Source organism: Microcebus murinus, chromosome 21, assembly GCF_040939455.1.
Source record: "Microcebus murinus isolate Inina chromosome 21, M.murinus_Inina_mat1.0, whole genome shotgun sequence".
In the NCBI taxonomy this organism is placed as follows: Eukaryota; Metazoa; Chordata; class Mammalia; order Primates; family Cheirogaleidae; genus Microcebus; species Microcebus murinus.
In genome coordinates this window covers 6,107,863-6,125,135 of record NC_134124.1, presented here as the reverse complement: position 1 = coordinate 6,125,135, position 17,273 = coordinate 6,107,863, and the positions used below count along the sequence as shown (strand labels likewise).

The 17,273-nt window shown below is 46.4% G+C and overlaps 1 protein-coding gene across 2 annotated transcripts in view; it reads left to right on the top strand.

Annotated features, from left to right (window-relative positions):
• KLHL3 (kelch like family member 3) overlaps positions 1 to 17,273 on the top strand; it is a 127,281-nt gene that overhangs the window by 43,458 nt on the left and 66,550 nt on the right. For both annotated transcript variants that reach the window (XM_020282163.2, XM_020282143.2), the window contains exons 4-5: positions 5,959 to 6,080; positions 15,895 to 16,057. In XM_020282163.2, the coding sequence (XP_020137752.1) occupies positions 5,959 to 6,080; positions 15,895 to 16,057 (285 nt within the window). The remainder of the gene's footprint in view (positions 1 to 5,958; positions 6,081 to 15,894; positions 16,058 to 17,273) is intronic.

Here is a 17,273-nt window from a genome sequence, read left to right as displayed (position 1 = left end):
GAGGAGTCAGTTCAGAAAAAAGAATAAAATAGATAGAATAGGTAGAATAGTTCAGAAAAAAGCACAAGGGCTGTCAGAAGCCACCTGGGATTAAGGAGTAATGAGTTAGTCACCTTTGGGCTGACATAGGGTTTCTTCTTCCTGTTCCTAACATACCACATCAAAGTCAGACATTCTTTTCTGGCTTAGGGGAACCAGATTTTGGGGTGAGGGCTGCAGTAGTCATGCATCTAGGAATAGAGACTGCTATTTATTCCCCTCTCATCCCCAACCATATCCCTATTTAAAGTGCAGCTGGTTTGACCGAGATGGTCTGGGGTAGACTTGTCTGGGCTTGAGTAGCTCAGTAATTCAGGTCATCCTTTGGAGATAACTATTGGTAAGGAATATTTTATGAATGTTCATGAAGGAGGTTTGGAGTTGGTGATGTGGGGGCCTCTTTGCGAAGGATTAAACACAAGAGTAGTAATGCCACCTTGCGTTAGGAGATAGTGTGGTGTTTTGGAAAGGGCTTTGGAATCATAATGACCTGGGTTCCAGTCTTGACCCTAGACTTAATAGGTGTGTGGGGAATTCACTTATCCAGTGTGATCTGTGAGACTGGAATAGTAACAATAAACAGGGAGCAGATACAGGTAATGGGTATAAGGCATCCAGTGCAGAATAGGTACTTAATAAAGTTTGCTTTTATGATTTGTAGAGCATTTCATTGTTCTTTGGCTATGAAGGGTGGTGGTGGTTAGGGTTGATCTGAAACATCTGTGTGGCTACACAGGCGTTTCCTTCCTGATTTGGTGCTCCCTGTGCCTTTGCCAGGTGGAGGAGGGATGAGATTCCAGGGAGGGTAGGTGAGGGGGTGATAGCCATCCTTGCAGCTCTGTGGGATCCCACTGTCCTATCCCTCACTCTCTCATTATCTCCTTTGATCCTCACACAGCCTTGGGATGAAGGTAGGGCAGGGGATGTCCTTGTTTCACAGGTGATGGAGATCAGCCTTTGCTGGTCAAATGACCCAGACCACTCACCTGCAGTGGGGGTGACCAGGATTCAAGGAGGTGGCAGAGTCTTTCTCTCACATGAGGTTAATGGTTGATGTAGGCCTTAGTAGTGTTCAGCTCTAGCCAAACAAGTTGGCAACCCAAATTGCAAGATTTACATGAGGGTTAGAGGGAAAAAAGTTCCATAACCATCTCAGTGTCCATGAAGAATTATTGTATAAATGATAAAGATTTTCCTGTTTTCTTTCTACCCAGAACATGAGACTAAATTATGGCAGTAATTCAAGTTAGGAGCAAGGAAGAATTCTATAACATAAGGACTCTTAAACACAAGTTTTCCTTCTCTTTAAGGACATGTAACTTTGTAGGGGTGGTTCTTTGTAGCTGTAGTTCTTTAGAGAGACCTGCCATCCACTCTCCCATTTCTTTCTCATTCTAAAGTCTTCATTTACTTAGTAATAGGGTTGGATATTTATACCAGTGACCTGGAAAATGAGCCAGTGATTCTTCTAGACATCTTGAGTTTTCTGTGATAGCAAAACATTTTCCTCTTTCACTCTTCCAACCCAGCCTCCTTCTTCCTGCTCCTCTTTGGCAGACTTTCACCTGAAAAAGTCTCAGCTGTGCCCATGGTGCTCTTGCTAGGATCTAGAACTAAGACTCAGACGCTTGTACCTAATAGACTTGTGGGAATACTTGCTCTCCTGAGCTCTCTGTGGTCCTCAGAGACTGCTAAGGTGCAAGGCCCTAAGGTAGAATCTGAAGATTTAAAGTTCAAGACACAGTCCCTTAGTTCAGGCCTCCATCATCTTTCACCTGACATTCTGCCTCAGCCTTCTAATCGGTCAACCTGCCACCTGTTTTGTTCCCTCATCTCCAACTTATTCTCCATACTGTGGCTATAATGATCATCCCCAAATAAAATCTGATATTAATTTTATAATATTAATGGCGTATTAATCTGATGCTTAAAATCTGTCAGGGGCTGCCTATTGCCCTCAGAATGAAGTCTAAAGTCCTTAGCATGGCTCAAAAGGCACTCGAGTAATCCAGTCCCTGCTCATATCCACAGCCTCATCTCATCACTCTTCCCTTTGCATGCTGGGCCACAGCCAGACTGAACTTCATGTGGTTTCCAGATAGGTCGTGCTCTTTCTTACCTCCAGATCTTTACATATGGTATTCTCTCTGTCTGGAACTGTCTTCCTTCATTCTAACTTCTCTTCTGAATAACTATGGCTCCTTCTCCAGATGAATGGGTTTTAACCACTGTGATGAAGAACCAATGGTTCTTAACCAATCTGATGAAAACAATGGACTCTATCCCCAGAAAAGCAAATATGTGCTGTTGTGTGCTCATCTTTTTTTTTTTTTATATAGGTTTAAGGTACAAGAATCCTTGGCTTAAGAACCTTTCAAGCTGAGTCCTCCTTTCTAGCATTTAACACCCTCCACCTCTACAATTGTCTGTTTACTTGTCTCTCAGTCACCAGACTGAGCTCCATAAGGACAGGGACATACTTGTTCACCATTACGTCCTCTGGGCCTAGCTCAGTGCTTGGCATGTAGGGACACATTTAATACATGTTTGCTGAGTGAATGAACGAGCACATACCTGTCCTTGAGTGGATCATGTTCTATTTGGAGAAACAGGACATGCATGTTAACAGATGACAAGCACAAGATGGAAAGGGCTAAAAAGATGTGCAACCAACAGGCATTTTCTGAAAGTTCAGAGCCTGAGGTGGCCGACTGAGCTTCTTCCCTCTTCTGGGGAAAAGCTAGTGGAGGAGGGTGCTTGGTTTGACTTTAAAGATGGGAGGACATACAGGTTCATGTTCTATTTCCTAGAAATATTTTGTCAAACTGTTAGAAGTGAGTGAAGTAGCAAGAATGACCAAACCCTTGATGGTTTCTACCCCTCAGGAATTACTGAAGCCCATAGAATTATGAGATGTCAAGAGAACCTCTCTTCTTCCTTTTTTTCTCACTCCAGCAGATTTTTTTTTAAGTCCTTGTTACGTGGCAGGCGCTGTGTTGCATGGTGAGGATATCTTGACAAATAAGCTTGACAAGATCCCAGCCTGTTTGGCTCTTTGGTAGGTATGAAGTCCTAACTTGCCCTCAGCATTTGGACCGATGCCTTGAGTTTGGGAATACTTTTATTAAGGTCATCAGTTAGTGTCAGATTTCATAGAGGGATTTATTAGAAATGACATGGGATCTAGAGTTAGGCTAAGATCCAAATCCCAGCCCTGCTTCTTAGTACCTATGTGTAAATACCTCCTGAAATGCCAACTTTATAATTTATAATAAAGGTAATATCATCTACCTCATGGGGTTGTTAAGGGGATTAAATGAGATAATACGTATAAAAAAGCCTTCACAGAGGGCCTGGTACATGGTAGTGACTGTTAGTATGACTATTTTTCGGGCCTATTTAAGCTAAAGTCTCAGTTTGGTGTAGTCATTTTTATTGGTTCTTAAGAGATAGTAAGATTGGATTCTACAAGTCTGTGTGACTTACACAGTTCTCTAATTTACTACAAAAGAGCTTTCTTAGAAAATAACTATTGTCTTTGAGCCCCTAGTTTTTATTTCACATTTTCCTTATTGAAATTTTACATATTTAATATAGAAAATTAGAAATTTCAGAATATATCTAAAGAAAGCAAGAAAAGGTCTCCCAAAGTCCCACTGTCCAGAAAACTGTCTTCACCATTTCTGAGTCATAGATCCATGTAAGAATCTGATAAAATGATCTGTCATTCCCCCAGAAAAACTGAACTTTTATGCTTATATAAAAATATTTTCATATAATTTCAGGAGCTTCCATTTGTTTACCCCAAAGCTACAAAACCGAAACCTGACTCCCAAGCACCAATTCCACAGATGGAAAACAGTCATCTTGGGCTCTGATTTACACTCCCATGTGGGCTTCTGAATCTCTGGGTTCTTGCAGTCTGGCTGCTTTTTCTTTTACTTTTATTTTTTAAGGACCAAGTTCTTACACTATAATTGGCTATCTTTGATTACCTTTTGTAATATAATCACCAACTGGACCTTCATTAATGAACTTCTTAATGGCTGTTTAGAGAGAGAAGCTTAACTTCTGATTTTCGTGTGTGTGCATGTTTTTGTTTACGTGTCTCAGAATAAACTCAGGAGAGAGATTATGAGAGCCTGTCTTACAGTAAAGGAGGAATCTACCATCTTTTCCTGTTTCCTTTTTGCGTCTTTGTTCTGCTCCAGGGCTCTTTGTGCTGAGGCCTTTTCACTGGTAGGCAGAGGATAGAGAAGAGAGTGAAGAATCTCACGTCCACCTGATCTGGCAGCACAGGGAGTAGGCAGGGTTTGGAATGTTCTCCTCCCCGCTTTCCTCCCTGTTCCAGAGCCATTCAGATGTAGAAGTGTGTTGGGACGGGCACTGTGGATTGGTGGAGGGATCATGTGCCGTCCACGCAGCCTGGAGGTGGGTGTCTGCAGCCCACACGCTGTACTGTATTTTATTTTCTTGGCTCCAAAGCACAAATTCCGCAGAGAGGAAAACCGCCCAGGCTCTGTTTTCACACTCACATCAGGGCTTCTGGATTCCTTGTTTCTTGCAGTCAGGCTGTCCTTTATTGCAGTCTACACAGACACACGTGTTGCCTGTCTTTCCTGCTGACAGCAGCAGCCCTTGTCCAGTGAGCCTGGTTCTGGATAAACCTGTGTGTTGTGTACAGAACACAGGCTGGAGTCGGGGCCCGGGGACCGTGGAAATGTGCCGCTGCCGCCCTCAGTCACAGCCCCACCTTTTCTCTGTCTTGGATTATGATCAGGGCCTCCCTGCTGTTCTCCTTGCCTCCAATCTAGCTTCCACCCTGCATCCAAAATTTCATTAAAAAATATCCATCTGCTGATGTCGTTCCCCTCAGTTGAGGTCAGATCCCTCAGTGGTGCTACCCTTAGGATAAAGCCAGACTTGTTTATGTGACTTACAAGGCTCTGCACACCCTGGCCTGTCTGCCTCTCCAGCTTCCTTCTTTTCACTGTCGCCCCTTGTACCAGCCGTGCCAGCCTCTCACAAGAATAAGTAACATTTATTGAGTGCCGTTCCCCAAATGTATCCTTTTGGCACTTTCTCCCCTTTGCACTTGTGGGTCCCTCACCCAGCCCGTCTTTTCTCACTTTCGCTGCCTGTGGAACTCTGCTTCATCCTCTAACATCCAGCTCATCCCCCTGCTAGGATGCCTCTCTGGAGCTCTCAGACAGGGTTGCTTGCTCCCTCCTCTGCGTTCTTAGGATTTAGCATAGTGTTGTGGGCACACGTGTGGGCTTCAGAGTCAGACTCCCTGGGTTTCAGCCCAATTTGGTCCCTTCCTAGGTATATGATTGTGGGCAAAATGAATCGCCTACCCTCCTGTGCCTCAGTTTCTTCATCTGTAAAATGAGGATAATGTTAGTCAATCTCATAGGTTGTGAGGATTAAAAGAGGAAAGGCTTAAAATATTTAAACACAGTGCTTGGCCATAATTAGTACTCAATGAATGGCACTTGTTACCAGACTACTAAGCTCTTGTCACCGATGTTTATGAGTATTTTTGTACATCTGCTTTACTAGACCTGTGATCCTTGAGGACAGGAGCATATCTGGTTCACATTTCCTGGCCTCGTATGTAGAGGTTTATAGTAAATGTGGGTTGAATGGGTGATTGCACACAGACTTGCCTCCAAAATGGAAATGGGCAACAGACAGAACGAGGACTGCTTAAGATGGGGTTTGTAGGTGATCACAGAACCAATGTTGCCGTGACCTTGATGTCAGCTCGTTTGTCCTCCCCCATGCCGGAATCCCTCCCACTCTCTCCCAGAGCACAGGCGATGCTTTTGTTTCTGAGCGAGGATGGGAGGTGTGTGGAAGTTAAGCATACCCTGGGTGTCGTGTTCATGTTCTTTTTGTTTTTGTTGTGAATTGTAGGTGACATGTCTGAGAGTAAAGCCAAGAAGATTGAAATTAAGGATGTGGACGGGCAGACGTTGAGCAAGCTGATCGACTATATCTACACAGCTGAAATCGAGGTGACCGAAGAGAACGTCCAGGTAAACTCAGCCCCAGCTGACAGCTCAGTGTGTTGCACACTTAGGAACCACCAGTTTACAGCATTAGTTGTTTTTCTTGAGACAGAGTCTCACTCTATTGCCCGGCAATAGTGCCGTGGCATTAGCCTAGCTCACAGCAACCTCAAACTCCTGGGCTCAAGCAATCCTTCTGCCTCAGTCTCCCAAGTGGCTGGGACTACAGGTATGCACCACCATGCCCGGCTAGTTTTTTAATATATATATATATATATATGTATATATATTAGTTGGCCAGTTAATTTCTTTCTATTTTTAGTAGAGATGGGGTCTCACTCTTGCTCAGGCTGGTTTTGAACTCCTGACCTTGAGCAATCCTCCCACCTTGGCCTTCCAGAGTGCTAGGATTACAGGTGTGAGCAACTACACCCGGCCTATAGCATTAGTTTATGTAACCTTCACAACAACTGAGTTGGTCACTGAAATGGAAACTAAAGCTCCAGAGAGGTTAGGTGACTTGCCCCATGTCACACAGCCAGTAGGTAGACCAGCTGATCCCCAAACTCATGCCCACCTAGCTTGGGCACCCATGGTTTAGTGTTCTTTTTTTTTTTTTTTTGAGACAGAGTCTCACTTTGTTGCCCAGGCTAGAGTGAGTGCCGTGGCGTCAGTCTAGCTCACAGCAACCTCAAACTCCTGGCTCAAGCAATCCTCCTGCCTCAGCCTCCCAAGTAGCTGGGACTACAGGCATGCGCCACCATGCCCGGCTAATTTTTTGTATATATATTAGTTGGCCAATTAATTTCTTTCTATTTATAGTAGAGACGGGGGTCTCGCTCTTGCTCAGGCTGGTTTCGAACTCCTGACCTCGAGCAATCCGCCCACCTCGGCCTCCCAGAGAGCTAGGATTACAGGCGTGAGCCACCATGCCCGGCCAGTTTAGTGTTCTTTTAACCACTAGGCCGTGATACCTCTGAATGTGCCTGGGCCCCAGGAGCAGACAGTCCTTAGCTCATGTTGGTTCAAAACCTTGTGAAGGAAGAACTAGAAGCTTGGGGGGGACCCTTATTCTTCCCAGGTCATCATCTCATCTCGGGGGTTTTGAGCATTAGATAGCGAGGCTTTTACAATTTTTCCTCTTTCAACATTAGTCATCCAAATGCCTCTGAGCACACGGAGGTGCCAAGCGCCAGGACCGAGTCTCGGCAGGGGTGTGCGGTTGTGAAACGTGTCATCTGCCTTGTCCTCCTTTCGCTGCCCTACCTCGTCCTCAGCCATCTGGAGCCTCGAAAAGAGGAGCCAGTGAAGACGGTGCTTCCCCCAGAGGAGGTGTCTGTGGGGAACATCGGGCATCAGCATCCTGCCCCAGCAGGGGGACGGTTGAGGGGGTAGCCCACTCTTAAACCCTGCAGATCACTGGCTTAAGCACAGACATGGGGCATGCTATATCTCTTCCTTAAGAATCTTGCTGTGTAGAGTGATGGAAATTACATGTGCTATGAAAGTCTTTTTTCTTTTCCTTTTCTTTTTAAAGCATAATACTACCTTATGTGTGACTGATACCTCTTGCGTGATCAAAATACCTATTTGTCTTACCTTATCCAGCACACCACCCCTTTGTCCAGATCAAGGTCATTGGGAGGCTGAGTTGACAATTGTTATCCTTTCAATTTAGCCCAAATGTCTGAGTTCCTGTTATACGCCAGGCACTCTGTTGGGCTCTGTGGTTGTGATAGTGAGCAGTGGTGATTCCGCTGCCTACCCTCGAGGAGTTTACAGTCTAGAGGTGAAGGCAGACATTCACCAAAGAAGCACACAAGCAATGTCTATGCACACATTGTGATACTTCCTTTGAAGAAAAGGAACATGGATGGTACAGTGAGAAAGAATATTAAGGGAACTCAGTTTGGATGGAGGGGGAGGGGATCAGGGAAGGGATTTTTGAGGAGGGAAGGCCTGCGAGGCGAGTGGGAGTTAGCTTGGTGTGGGTAGCTGGTGCTACTCACGAGGGATCAGGGTAGGCAAGCAGAGTCTGACGCACACTGCGTTTGGAAATGCAGAGTCCACGCCTACAACAGAGCCTGCCTTTGTTTCTGGCCTCTGAGACTATCTCTTGGGTTATATGATTTCGGTAGTGATTTGGTCTTATCTTCCCCCCTCCCTTTTTTAGTTCAGTTGTATCTTATGCACAGTAAGGTGTACAGCCATTCCACTTTGTTGCTGGTTTCCCATCCAGAATGGAGTGGGCGATGCAGTGGTTACACAGTAGGTCTAGCAGCAGAATTCAAACAGCCGAATGACTTTTGGGCAGTAACAGTAAGTGCAAAATCACATGGTATAAAATGAGTATGGGGAGATTGTAGAACTGTATGATTGGAACCAGCTTTCTTCTCTTTTCATCATGTATTTACTTTTTTTCTTGTAAAGTACAAAGTGTTTGCAAACTTGGGTAATTGGAAGAGCCCTTATTGCTTGGCTAGGTAATAAGTTAATAATAGGTCATCATAATAATAAGGTTATAAGTAATAAATAATAAGTAAATTAATAAGTGAATAAGTAAAAAGTAATAAGGTAAAAAGGTAATCTTTGTAACTTCGGTCTAACCCAGTGGTGGTCTCTCTCTTGTTTATAAAACCATTTATCTTAGGGCAGGTGGCAGCAGCTAGCACAGAGGACCCTGAAGAAAAATGGCTTTATTGCTGCTTTTTAAAACTACTTTGTAGGGGAGGGGAAGAGGGCCAGAGTGAAGATGTACAGCTCAGAGGACAAGTGGAAACAGGGATGAGGTGAAAATTGAGTATGAAAGGAGATCAGGGCCGATATTAATAATATCAGGGCTGATATTAATAATAATTCATAGAGTGGACTTAGCCCTTTCCCATTGTAGGGTGTCAGTTTTCCCTTCTGTAACGTGAGGGCGTGGGACTCACTGTGCCTACCTCTGATTTGCTCTCTGTCTCTCCTACCAGAGCTTCTCTAATACCCCCACTGACACCCTGCCTCAAGGATCAGTTTTCTCATCTGTAAAACAGGAATCATAATACTATCCATTCTGTGGGGTAGTCATGAGTTAGGTTGCCTGTGTTCGAATCCCGGTTCCACCATTTTCTGGCTGTGTGACCCTAAGTAAGTCACTTAAGCTCTCTGTGCCTCAATGTTTCATCTGTAATATGGGCATAATCATAGTATTTAACCTCATAGGGTTGGTATAAGGATTAAATGTATTAATATAGGTAGAGCACTTAGTGCCTGGCACATGGTCAACAATAAGTGTTGGCTATTATTACCTAAAATAGGGAGGTGATAGTGGAGTCGTGTGTGCATGAAGGCTTTGTCTGGTCTCTCCTCTGCCTGGGTGCTGATGGGGACTGAGGGGGAAGAAGCAGGTAGGGAGTAGGAGCCATGGTAAGGGGTGGGAGGAAAAGACTAACCCAGTCTGGCTTGGAAGTGGGTGGGAATTCTCCCAAGTGGGGGATAGTTTGGGATACCTCCTGCCCAGGATGCTTGGCAAGGACAGAGGCCCAGGCTAGGTGCCAGCTGTTGTTCTGAGGAGAGGGTTCTGGGATCTTTAAGGGATCTCACCAGATGGAGGGTAGAAGCACAGGGCTAAGGGGGCTGTCTCAATTTTTCCTCCTTCCTCCTGGTAGACTGTGTGTGGGGTCTCATCGTCTTATTCCTTTGTTTATTCATTCATTTAATACACCTTTCTCTGAGCTCCTGTCCTGTGTCAGCAGACACTAGGGCATAGAGTACTGTGACAGGCTGCTTCTCTATGGAGCACGTGGTCTAAGGGTGTAGACAGACGGCTAAGCAAGTGGGTAACCTGTGCTGGGGTGAGGCCAGGGAGAAGGGACCCAAGGAGCAGGAATAGTCACTCCTACTCCAATACGGATGGATAAGGATGGCCAGGGCAGACCCCATGGAGGAAACGCTGTGCAGACCAGATCTTGAAAGAAGATGGGAAGTCAGGCCTGCCCGCCCCGCTCACCTGCCTGTGTTCCCACTGGCCGGTGGGCGCCTCGAGGACCTGCCGTGTTGATCTGCGTGTGTGTGGAGCGCGAGGCTCCACTGGGAGGCACCACGTGGAACCTTCGGGGAACCGTCATCATTTAGAATGAATGTGACATACTATTATAACTATTCCTTTTCCTTTGTCCACCTCACTTGAAACTGTGATTAGGTCAGGGGTGGCCGTGGGGCAAAACAAAATATAAAAAATGGAGAAGAAGAGCGTTTGGAGGCTGGGCGTGGTGGCTCACGCCTGTAATCCTAGCTCTCTGGGAGGCCGAGGCGGGCGGATTGCTCAAGGTCAGGAGTTCAAAACCAGCCTGAGCAAGAGCGAGACCCCGTCTCTACTATAAATAGAAAGAAATTAATTGGCCAACTGATATGTATATAAAAAATTAGCCGGGCATGGTGGCGCATGCCTGTAGTCCCAGCTACTCGGGAGGCTGAGGCAGAAGGATCGCTCGAGCCCAGGAGTTTGAGGTTGCTGTGAGCTAGGCTGACACCACGGCACTCACTCTAGCCTGGACAACAAAGCGAGACTCTGTCTCAAAAAAAAAAAAAAAAAAAAAAAAAAAAAAGAAGAGAGTTTGGATCAAAATGGGTTCTTCTTTGTGCTGTTGTGAATCTGCGTAGGCCGATACTCACAGGTTAGCCATGAAAACGGGACCATTTGGGGATTTTGGCGCGCCGGGAAGATGAGCACGGGGGCACTGGGGCTCTCCCGAATGCCTCCAAAACAACGGTCGGTCGGGGACCTGGGCTTGGTTAAATGGCGCGAGAGCTGCGCCCTTGGTCCCCGCCCAGCCACACGTAACTTGGAGAGGCCCTGAGTTCTCCTCCCATGTGGAGATGACAGCAGCCCTCACTGACATTAACACTCGTTATGAGCCAAACATGTGCCAGTCATTTCACCTGCATTATTTAATTCATAACCACCCAATGGAATGTACCAGTATGATCCTTCCCTCCCTGCAGCTGCAAAAGCCTGAAGAAACTGATGCTCAAAGGGGTAAAATAACCCGCCATCGTCTCATCCGGAGTTAGGTAGAGCTAGGAGCTGACGCCAGCCCTTTTCAACTCACTGTGCTCTGTGGCTGTGATGAACTCCAGTTTCTCGTTAAATGAACAATCAGAACCTTGGCTTCAGCTTGTAATGGCTTGTGACAATAAAAACTTGATATTAACTGAGCACTCCCTGTGTGCCAAGCACTGTGTTACCTGCTTTAACTGTGTCTCATTTAATTCTCACAACAACCCTTTAGACCAGGCGTCCTCAGACTATGGCCGAGGGCCACATGTGGGTGTTTTTGCCCGTTTGTTTTTTTACTTTGAAATAAGATATGTGCAGTGTGCATAGGAATTTGTTCAGTTTTTTAAAACTATAGTCCGGCCCTGCAACGGTCTGAGGGACAGTGAACTGGCCCCCTGTTTAAAAAGTTTGAGGACCCTGCTTTAGGCATTACACTGTCATCTTCATTTTGCTATTGAGGAGACAGAGACACAGAGAGAGTAGGTAGTTTATTCCCAGTTACATGGCTGGTCAGCGGAGGAGTCAAATTCAGAATGGCACAGTGCTGTTCTACCAGCTCTCCTGTTCATCTCTCTCTCTCCCTCTTTTCCTTTCTTTCTTCTTTCTCTGATCAGATTTTTACTTAGCGCTGTTTCTGTGCCAGATTCGCTGCGGGGCAGAGGCCCTTGGTGGCCCCTGGCTGGTGCCTCCCCGCAATTCCAGGAGTAGGGTACTCTCCGAGGCAGGGCATTTCCTTTTGTTTTTACTAAAGGAAGCAAACGCCGTGACAGGATATCCTCTGCTGTGTTTTCGTGTTATCTGAGGGAGGGAAAAAACAAAACCAGGTCTGCACGTGAAAAATGGAAGGGAGGCCATTTGCAAGCCGAAGGGGAACCTGTAGGCTCTTTGCTTAGGGCCATAGTTTTCCGAGAACTGTCATGCTGGGCTGGTGAAAGGCAAGCTAGACGCTGTTGGCTTAGGGTGATCTTCCAACCTGATGACAGCCAGCTACTTGTCTGGTCTCAGCCTCTGCCCTGCGGGGACCAAGCAGTACTGCCCCAGGGATTCCGCAAGGACAGTCTCGCTTCAAAGCTGGGGACTCACACTTGGCCTCTTGTTCCTAATCTTGTCACTGCTGCTGCCAAGGGAGTAGAGTTTCTGGCCAGATAAGAGAAGAGGAAATCCCCTCAAAGCCCTGTTGATTTTGGAGAGAGGGAACTAAAGACAGTCACCTCACGGATGTTTTGCTCTCTTTTCTTCCAGAGCCTCTGGGAATTTGTTTTGTAGTCGTGTCCAGACTCCAGAACGCCTTTGGATTGGGCCCTCATTTGTCCCTAAGACCCAGAGTTTGAGCAGTGATACATCTTCCAGCCTCCAAATCTTCCCCCTCTGCATTCTGACTTCCTTGACATTTTTTCACGCCTTCCTGTTTGAAGCAAGCAGAGGGAAGAAAAGGGCTTTTGACTCATAGCTAATCTCAGTGTGAGATCAAAGAGAGGGAAAGAGCAATTAGAGAAACCACAGCTCCATTCATTTTAGGAAGTCAGTTGGGGAATGCTTTCGGGCAGGAGTGGACCCAAACAGGATGGGGGGCGCGGAGAGGTGGAAAGGCCTTTTAATTTTTGTCTACCAAGTGGGTGTTGTGAACAGTGGGGAAGTTAAAAGCTATGTGGGTAGCTCTATCCGGGGATGTTTTGAAAACTGAAAGTGTAACCTAACGAGTATGTTCAGGAAATATTATTTCATTTCCCTGGCTAGTTGTCATGAGCTTGAGAATTTAAGCACCAAACCATGGTGCTGGCTTCTCGGAAGAGGGGAAGGGGAAGGGACTGTGTGTCGCTGGCATGATCTTGTTGGGGGTTGGCTGGGAATGCACTCTGGGGGTGGACTGGACTCTCAGAAAGCCTCCTGCTGGTGTAAGGGGCTACTGTGGCATTTCTGCCTCTTCTCACCTGGCCCTGGTGGGGCTGGCCATGCCTCTGCGTAGGGTGTATGCTGGACAATATTTGATGGCTTCCTTTACCCTACGGCTCCCTAAGGTCACTGGTTAGAGGTTGGGGTGAATACCTGTTCCAGTTTGCTTAGCACTAAGTCGTTTCCTGGGATGGGGGATTTTCAGTTGCCCAAATCAGTAAAGTCCCAGGCAAATCAAGATGATTGGTGAACCTGTGGCTTTAATTCTATTCTTTGTAGCTGGTGCCGGCCAGGAGGGGGTGTGTGTGTCATGGAGGTCATTTGAAGGCTCAGCAAGAATGGTTAATGGATCTCTACTTAACTAGCAGGCAGAGACTAATCTGGTCCTGGCATCTGTTTGGCCAGGGTGAGCAATCTCACAGGTTAATCGAGTTTCCCAGTTTATGGCTGCTTAATGGAGACAGTGGCTGCCTAGTGGGGAGGGAGCTCAGGTGGTTAGATTTGGATCCTGGCTGTGTTCCCCTACGGTGTAAAACTCTCGGGAAATGGTGATTTTATTGTTTTCTTTCTCAGGAACAAATCAGTGGTTCAGAAAATACCATGGATATGGAGCTAATTTGTTGTTGTCTTGCTGGGGATATAGGAGAGTGGAGGAGAGGGTAGTGGAAGGGAAAATGAGCATGTGGTCCAGAACTTAGCTTCCGCAAGGGAGAAGTTTAAGCTTGCCGACGGTAGAAGCTTTCCTTGTTGAGAGCAGGCACTGAGCTCGGGAGTGTGCCTGCTGACAGTGGTGGGCGCTGCATGTGGGCAGGGGATAATCAAGGGTGACCAAGCATCCAGGTTTTAGCACTGAGACTCCCGGCAAACCCCTCGGTCCTGGGCACAGCAGGACAGTTGGTTACCCTAGTGGAGGGACAAGGCCCAAGAATGGGCAGTGGCGCAGAGTTTTTTGGCCTGAGCACATAGAGGTCATGAGAGTCAGCTGAGGGCTCGAAGCTGTTTTGGAAAAAGGTCAGGGCCCATGATTTAAATCACTTAAGAGACTTGTAGTGCCCTGAATCAAGAAAACAAATGCATCTGCAGCTCCTGTCCTCCTGGGGAAGCCCATGTGGATGGGAACACCTGGAGTGTGGCTGGCTCGGTCACGCTCTCTGAGAGCCAGGGAGGCAGCTGAGAGCAAAGGCCTAGGACAGGGGATTGCTCTGCGGTGAAATGGATGCTGTGGCCCCCAAGTTAAGCAGCCTTAAATCGAATTGTTCTGTGTTTTTTTTCAAAATTTCTTTCTGGAACATCATTCTCAGACTACTGGCTCCTTCCATAGGTGAAAGGCAGGGTAGCAGAGCTGGAGTGCAGTAGGACTTTGGCCTTCTGTCCTTGTATTTTTGACCTAGAGGGCAGGCGTCAGCAACTGTGGGAAAGTCTTAGGGAAACTGGACAGGGGTTGACAGTCTGAGCACTCAGCTGGCCTGCTCCAGCCAGTCTCCTCTGGCTCTTAGGAAAAATACATGTACATATACCTGAGCAGGGACTATTTCTGTCTTCCAGAATACAGTATGCTCATGTGTACTGTGACCTTTGAAAAGAAAACTCAGCTTTCCTTTCTCTGAGAATATACCCAAGGAGGTTCTTTGGGTATAAAGTGTGGTTGCCTAAGTTCTGAGGGATTTGGGGGTGAGTCTCTTGTTCTGGTAGACTATAAATTCCATGAGAGCCAGATCTGGTTTATCTTGCTTACCACTGAATCCCAGAGCCTAGACCAGTGCCTGGCACATAGATGCTCAGTAATTAAATAGTTAGTGAACTAGTGGCCAATTCAGAAGTAGCTTTCTAAGTGAGGACAGAGCACAGAAGGCTGTCAGGCAGTAGTTCTCAAACTTGGCTTACATCAGAAGCAGCTGGGAGCTTTAAAACCATCTCACCGTTCAAGCCACATCTCATTCGTATTAAGTTAGAATCCTTGAGGGTGAGACCCAGGCATCAGTGTTTTTAAAACTTCTCAGGTGCTTACATTGTGCAGCCAAGTATGAGAACGTCTGCTGAAGTGTGTGTGTGTGTGTGTGTGTGTGTGTGTGTGTAGGGTTTTGTTGCTCAAATTATGGTTCGTGGACCCAAGTATGAGAACGTCTGCTGAAGAGTGTGTGTGTGTGTGTGTGTGTGTGTGTGTGTGTGTAGGGTTTTGTTGCTCAAATTATGGTTCGTGGACCTGCAGCAGGAAGCATCACCTGGAGTCTTGTTAGAAATGCAGGCTCGGCCGGGCGCGGTGGCTCACGCCTGTAATCCTAGCTCTTGGGAGGCCGAGGCGGGCGGATTGCTCAAGGTCAGGAGTTCAAAACCAGCCTGAGCAAGAGCGAGACCCCGTCTCTACTATAAATAGAAAGAAATTAAGTGGCCAATTGATATATATATAAAAAATTAGCCGGGCATGGTGGCGCATGCCTGTAGTCCCAGCTACTCGGGAGGCTGAGGCAGTAGGATCGCTGAGCCCCGGAGATTGAGGTTGCTGTGAGCTAGGCTGACGCCAGGGCACTCACTCTAGCCTGGGCAACAAAGCGAGACTCTGTCTCAAAAAAAAAAAAAAAAAAAAAAAAAAAAAGAAATGCAGGCTCTCAGGCCTCACCCTAGACCTACTGAATCAGAATCTGCATTTTAATAAGGGTCCTCGGGGATTGAAGACCGGGAAGCACTGCTGTAGGGATACAGAGAATCGGCTGGTGCTTGGGGTCCAGGAAGTAGAGAGTAGCGGGAAATAAGGCTGGAAAGCATGCTGGGAAATCTGGACTTACTGAGCGTGCAGTGGAGAGCTATGAACAGGTCTTGAGCATGGGAGCAACATAATTAGGACAGTGCCTATGGGGATGAGTCCCTGTGGTGGGATCCCATGGCTCAGAGTGTCACCTTCTCTTGCAGGTGCTGCTCCCGGCAGCCAGCTTGCTGCAGCTCATGGATGTTCGGCAGAACTGCTGTGATTTCCTGCAGTCCCAGCTGCATCCCACCAACTGCCTGGGCATCCGCGCCTTTGCCGACGTGCACACCTGCACTGACCTTCTGCAGCAGGCCAACGCCTACGCAGGTAACAGGGAGCTGGGCCGCTGCACCTTGTGGATTTAATCACTCAGTCAGCTACAGGCTCCTCAAAGATTATGCGAAGTGGTCTCTGCTGTTCAGTAGCTATGATTTAGTTAGGAAGGTGAGATACAGGTGGAAGGATAACTAACAATGGGAGAGTTTAGCTCATTGCCAAATGGAAATGATTAATTGCCACATGGATGGTACAGATTAATTTTCAGCAAAGTAGAGGAAGGAGACCTGAGAAGACTTGGGGGTTGGGGAGAGTAACTTGAGTTAGGTCTTGAAATAAGCCATTTTTGATGTTTAAGAGAATCTTTATTTTGATCAAGGTGTTCTAGGAACCCAATTTTAAGAGTCACATACAATTTCAAGGCTTATGATGGTGAGCGGGAGCCCCTGCTTTACCTTTCCACGCCAAGTCTTGTTCTCCAGGGTCTCTCCATTTCAGTCCTAAAAGAATTAAAATACACGTTCTGATTCAGCTAAAACCACTTCATCTGCTACTTCCCTCCATTTATCTAAGTAATATTTGTATGCCACTATTTTTTGATTTATTAGTTTTAGATATTATCTATTGATTTCTCCAGAGGGTAAGATTGAGCTCTCACACTTTCTCCTCCTACACATACAGTTGTCCCCTCTCTTTATTCTCCAAATGTCATTTCCACAACTGAGTCATGTCTTACAATGATAGTTTTTATAATCAGGAAATGTTTTTAAAATCAGAAATGCGGTTCATAATTATCTTCTCCTTTAGTATATGCTACTACCACTAATTCTTGTCAGATAGGTACAACTGAACAGTCCTTCAAAATATAACAGAAAATCTATTGATTCCATTTACTTTTCTTGGAGACATTCTCCCCGCTAGAGCTTGTCATCCTGTTGTTTAATATTTTAATGGGGTTTTGGGAGGGAGTGGAGATGAATATGAATGTGCAGTCTACCATGTTTATTAAGCTAGAGAGAAATCTTCATTGCTATTTATATTTCGGTTTGAGGAAAGATCATGAGTGACCTAGGAAACGAGTCTGGTCATTTTAATTGATAGATTTGGTCACGGCCACCTCCTTTCCTTGCAGTAAAGCACCTTATTCTTCCCTCTGCCCAAACACTGCCGTGGCTGCTGTTCTGTTCTGTCTCTCCCATCCAGCTGGTGTCTGCACATTAGCTGAGGACCTGCTGGCTGCACACCTGCCAGGTCCCGCGTTTGCTCT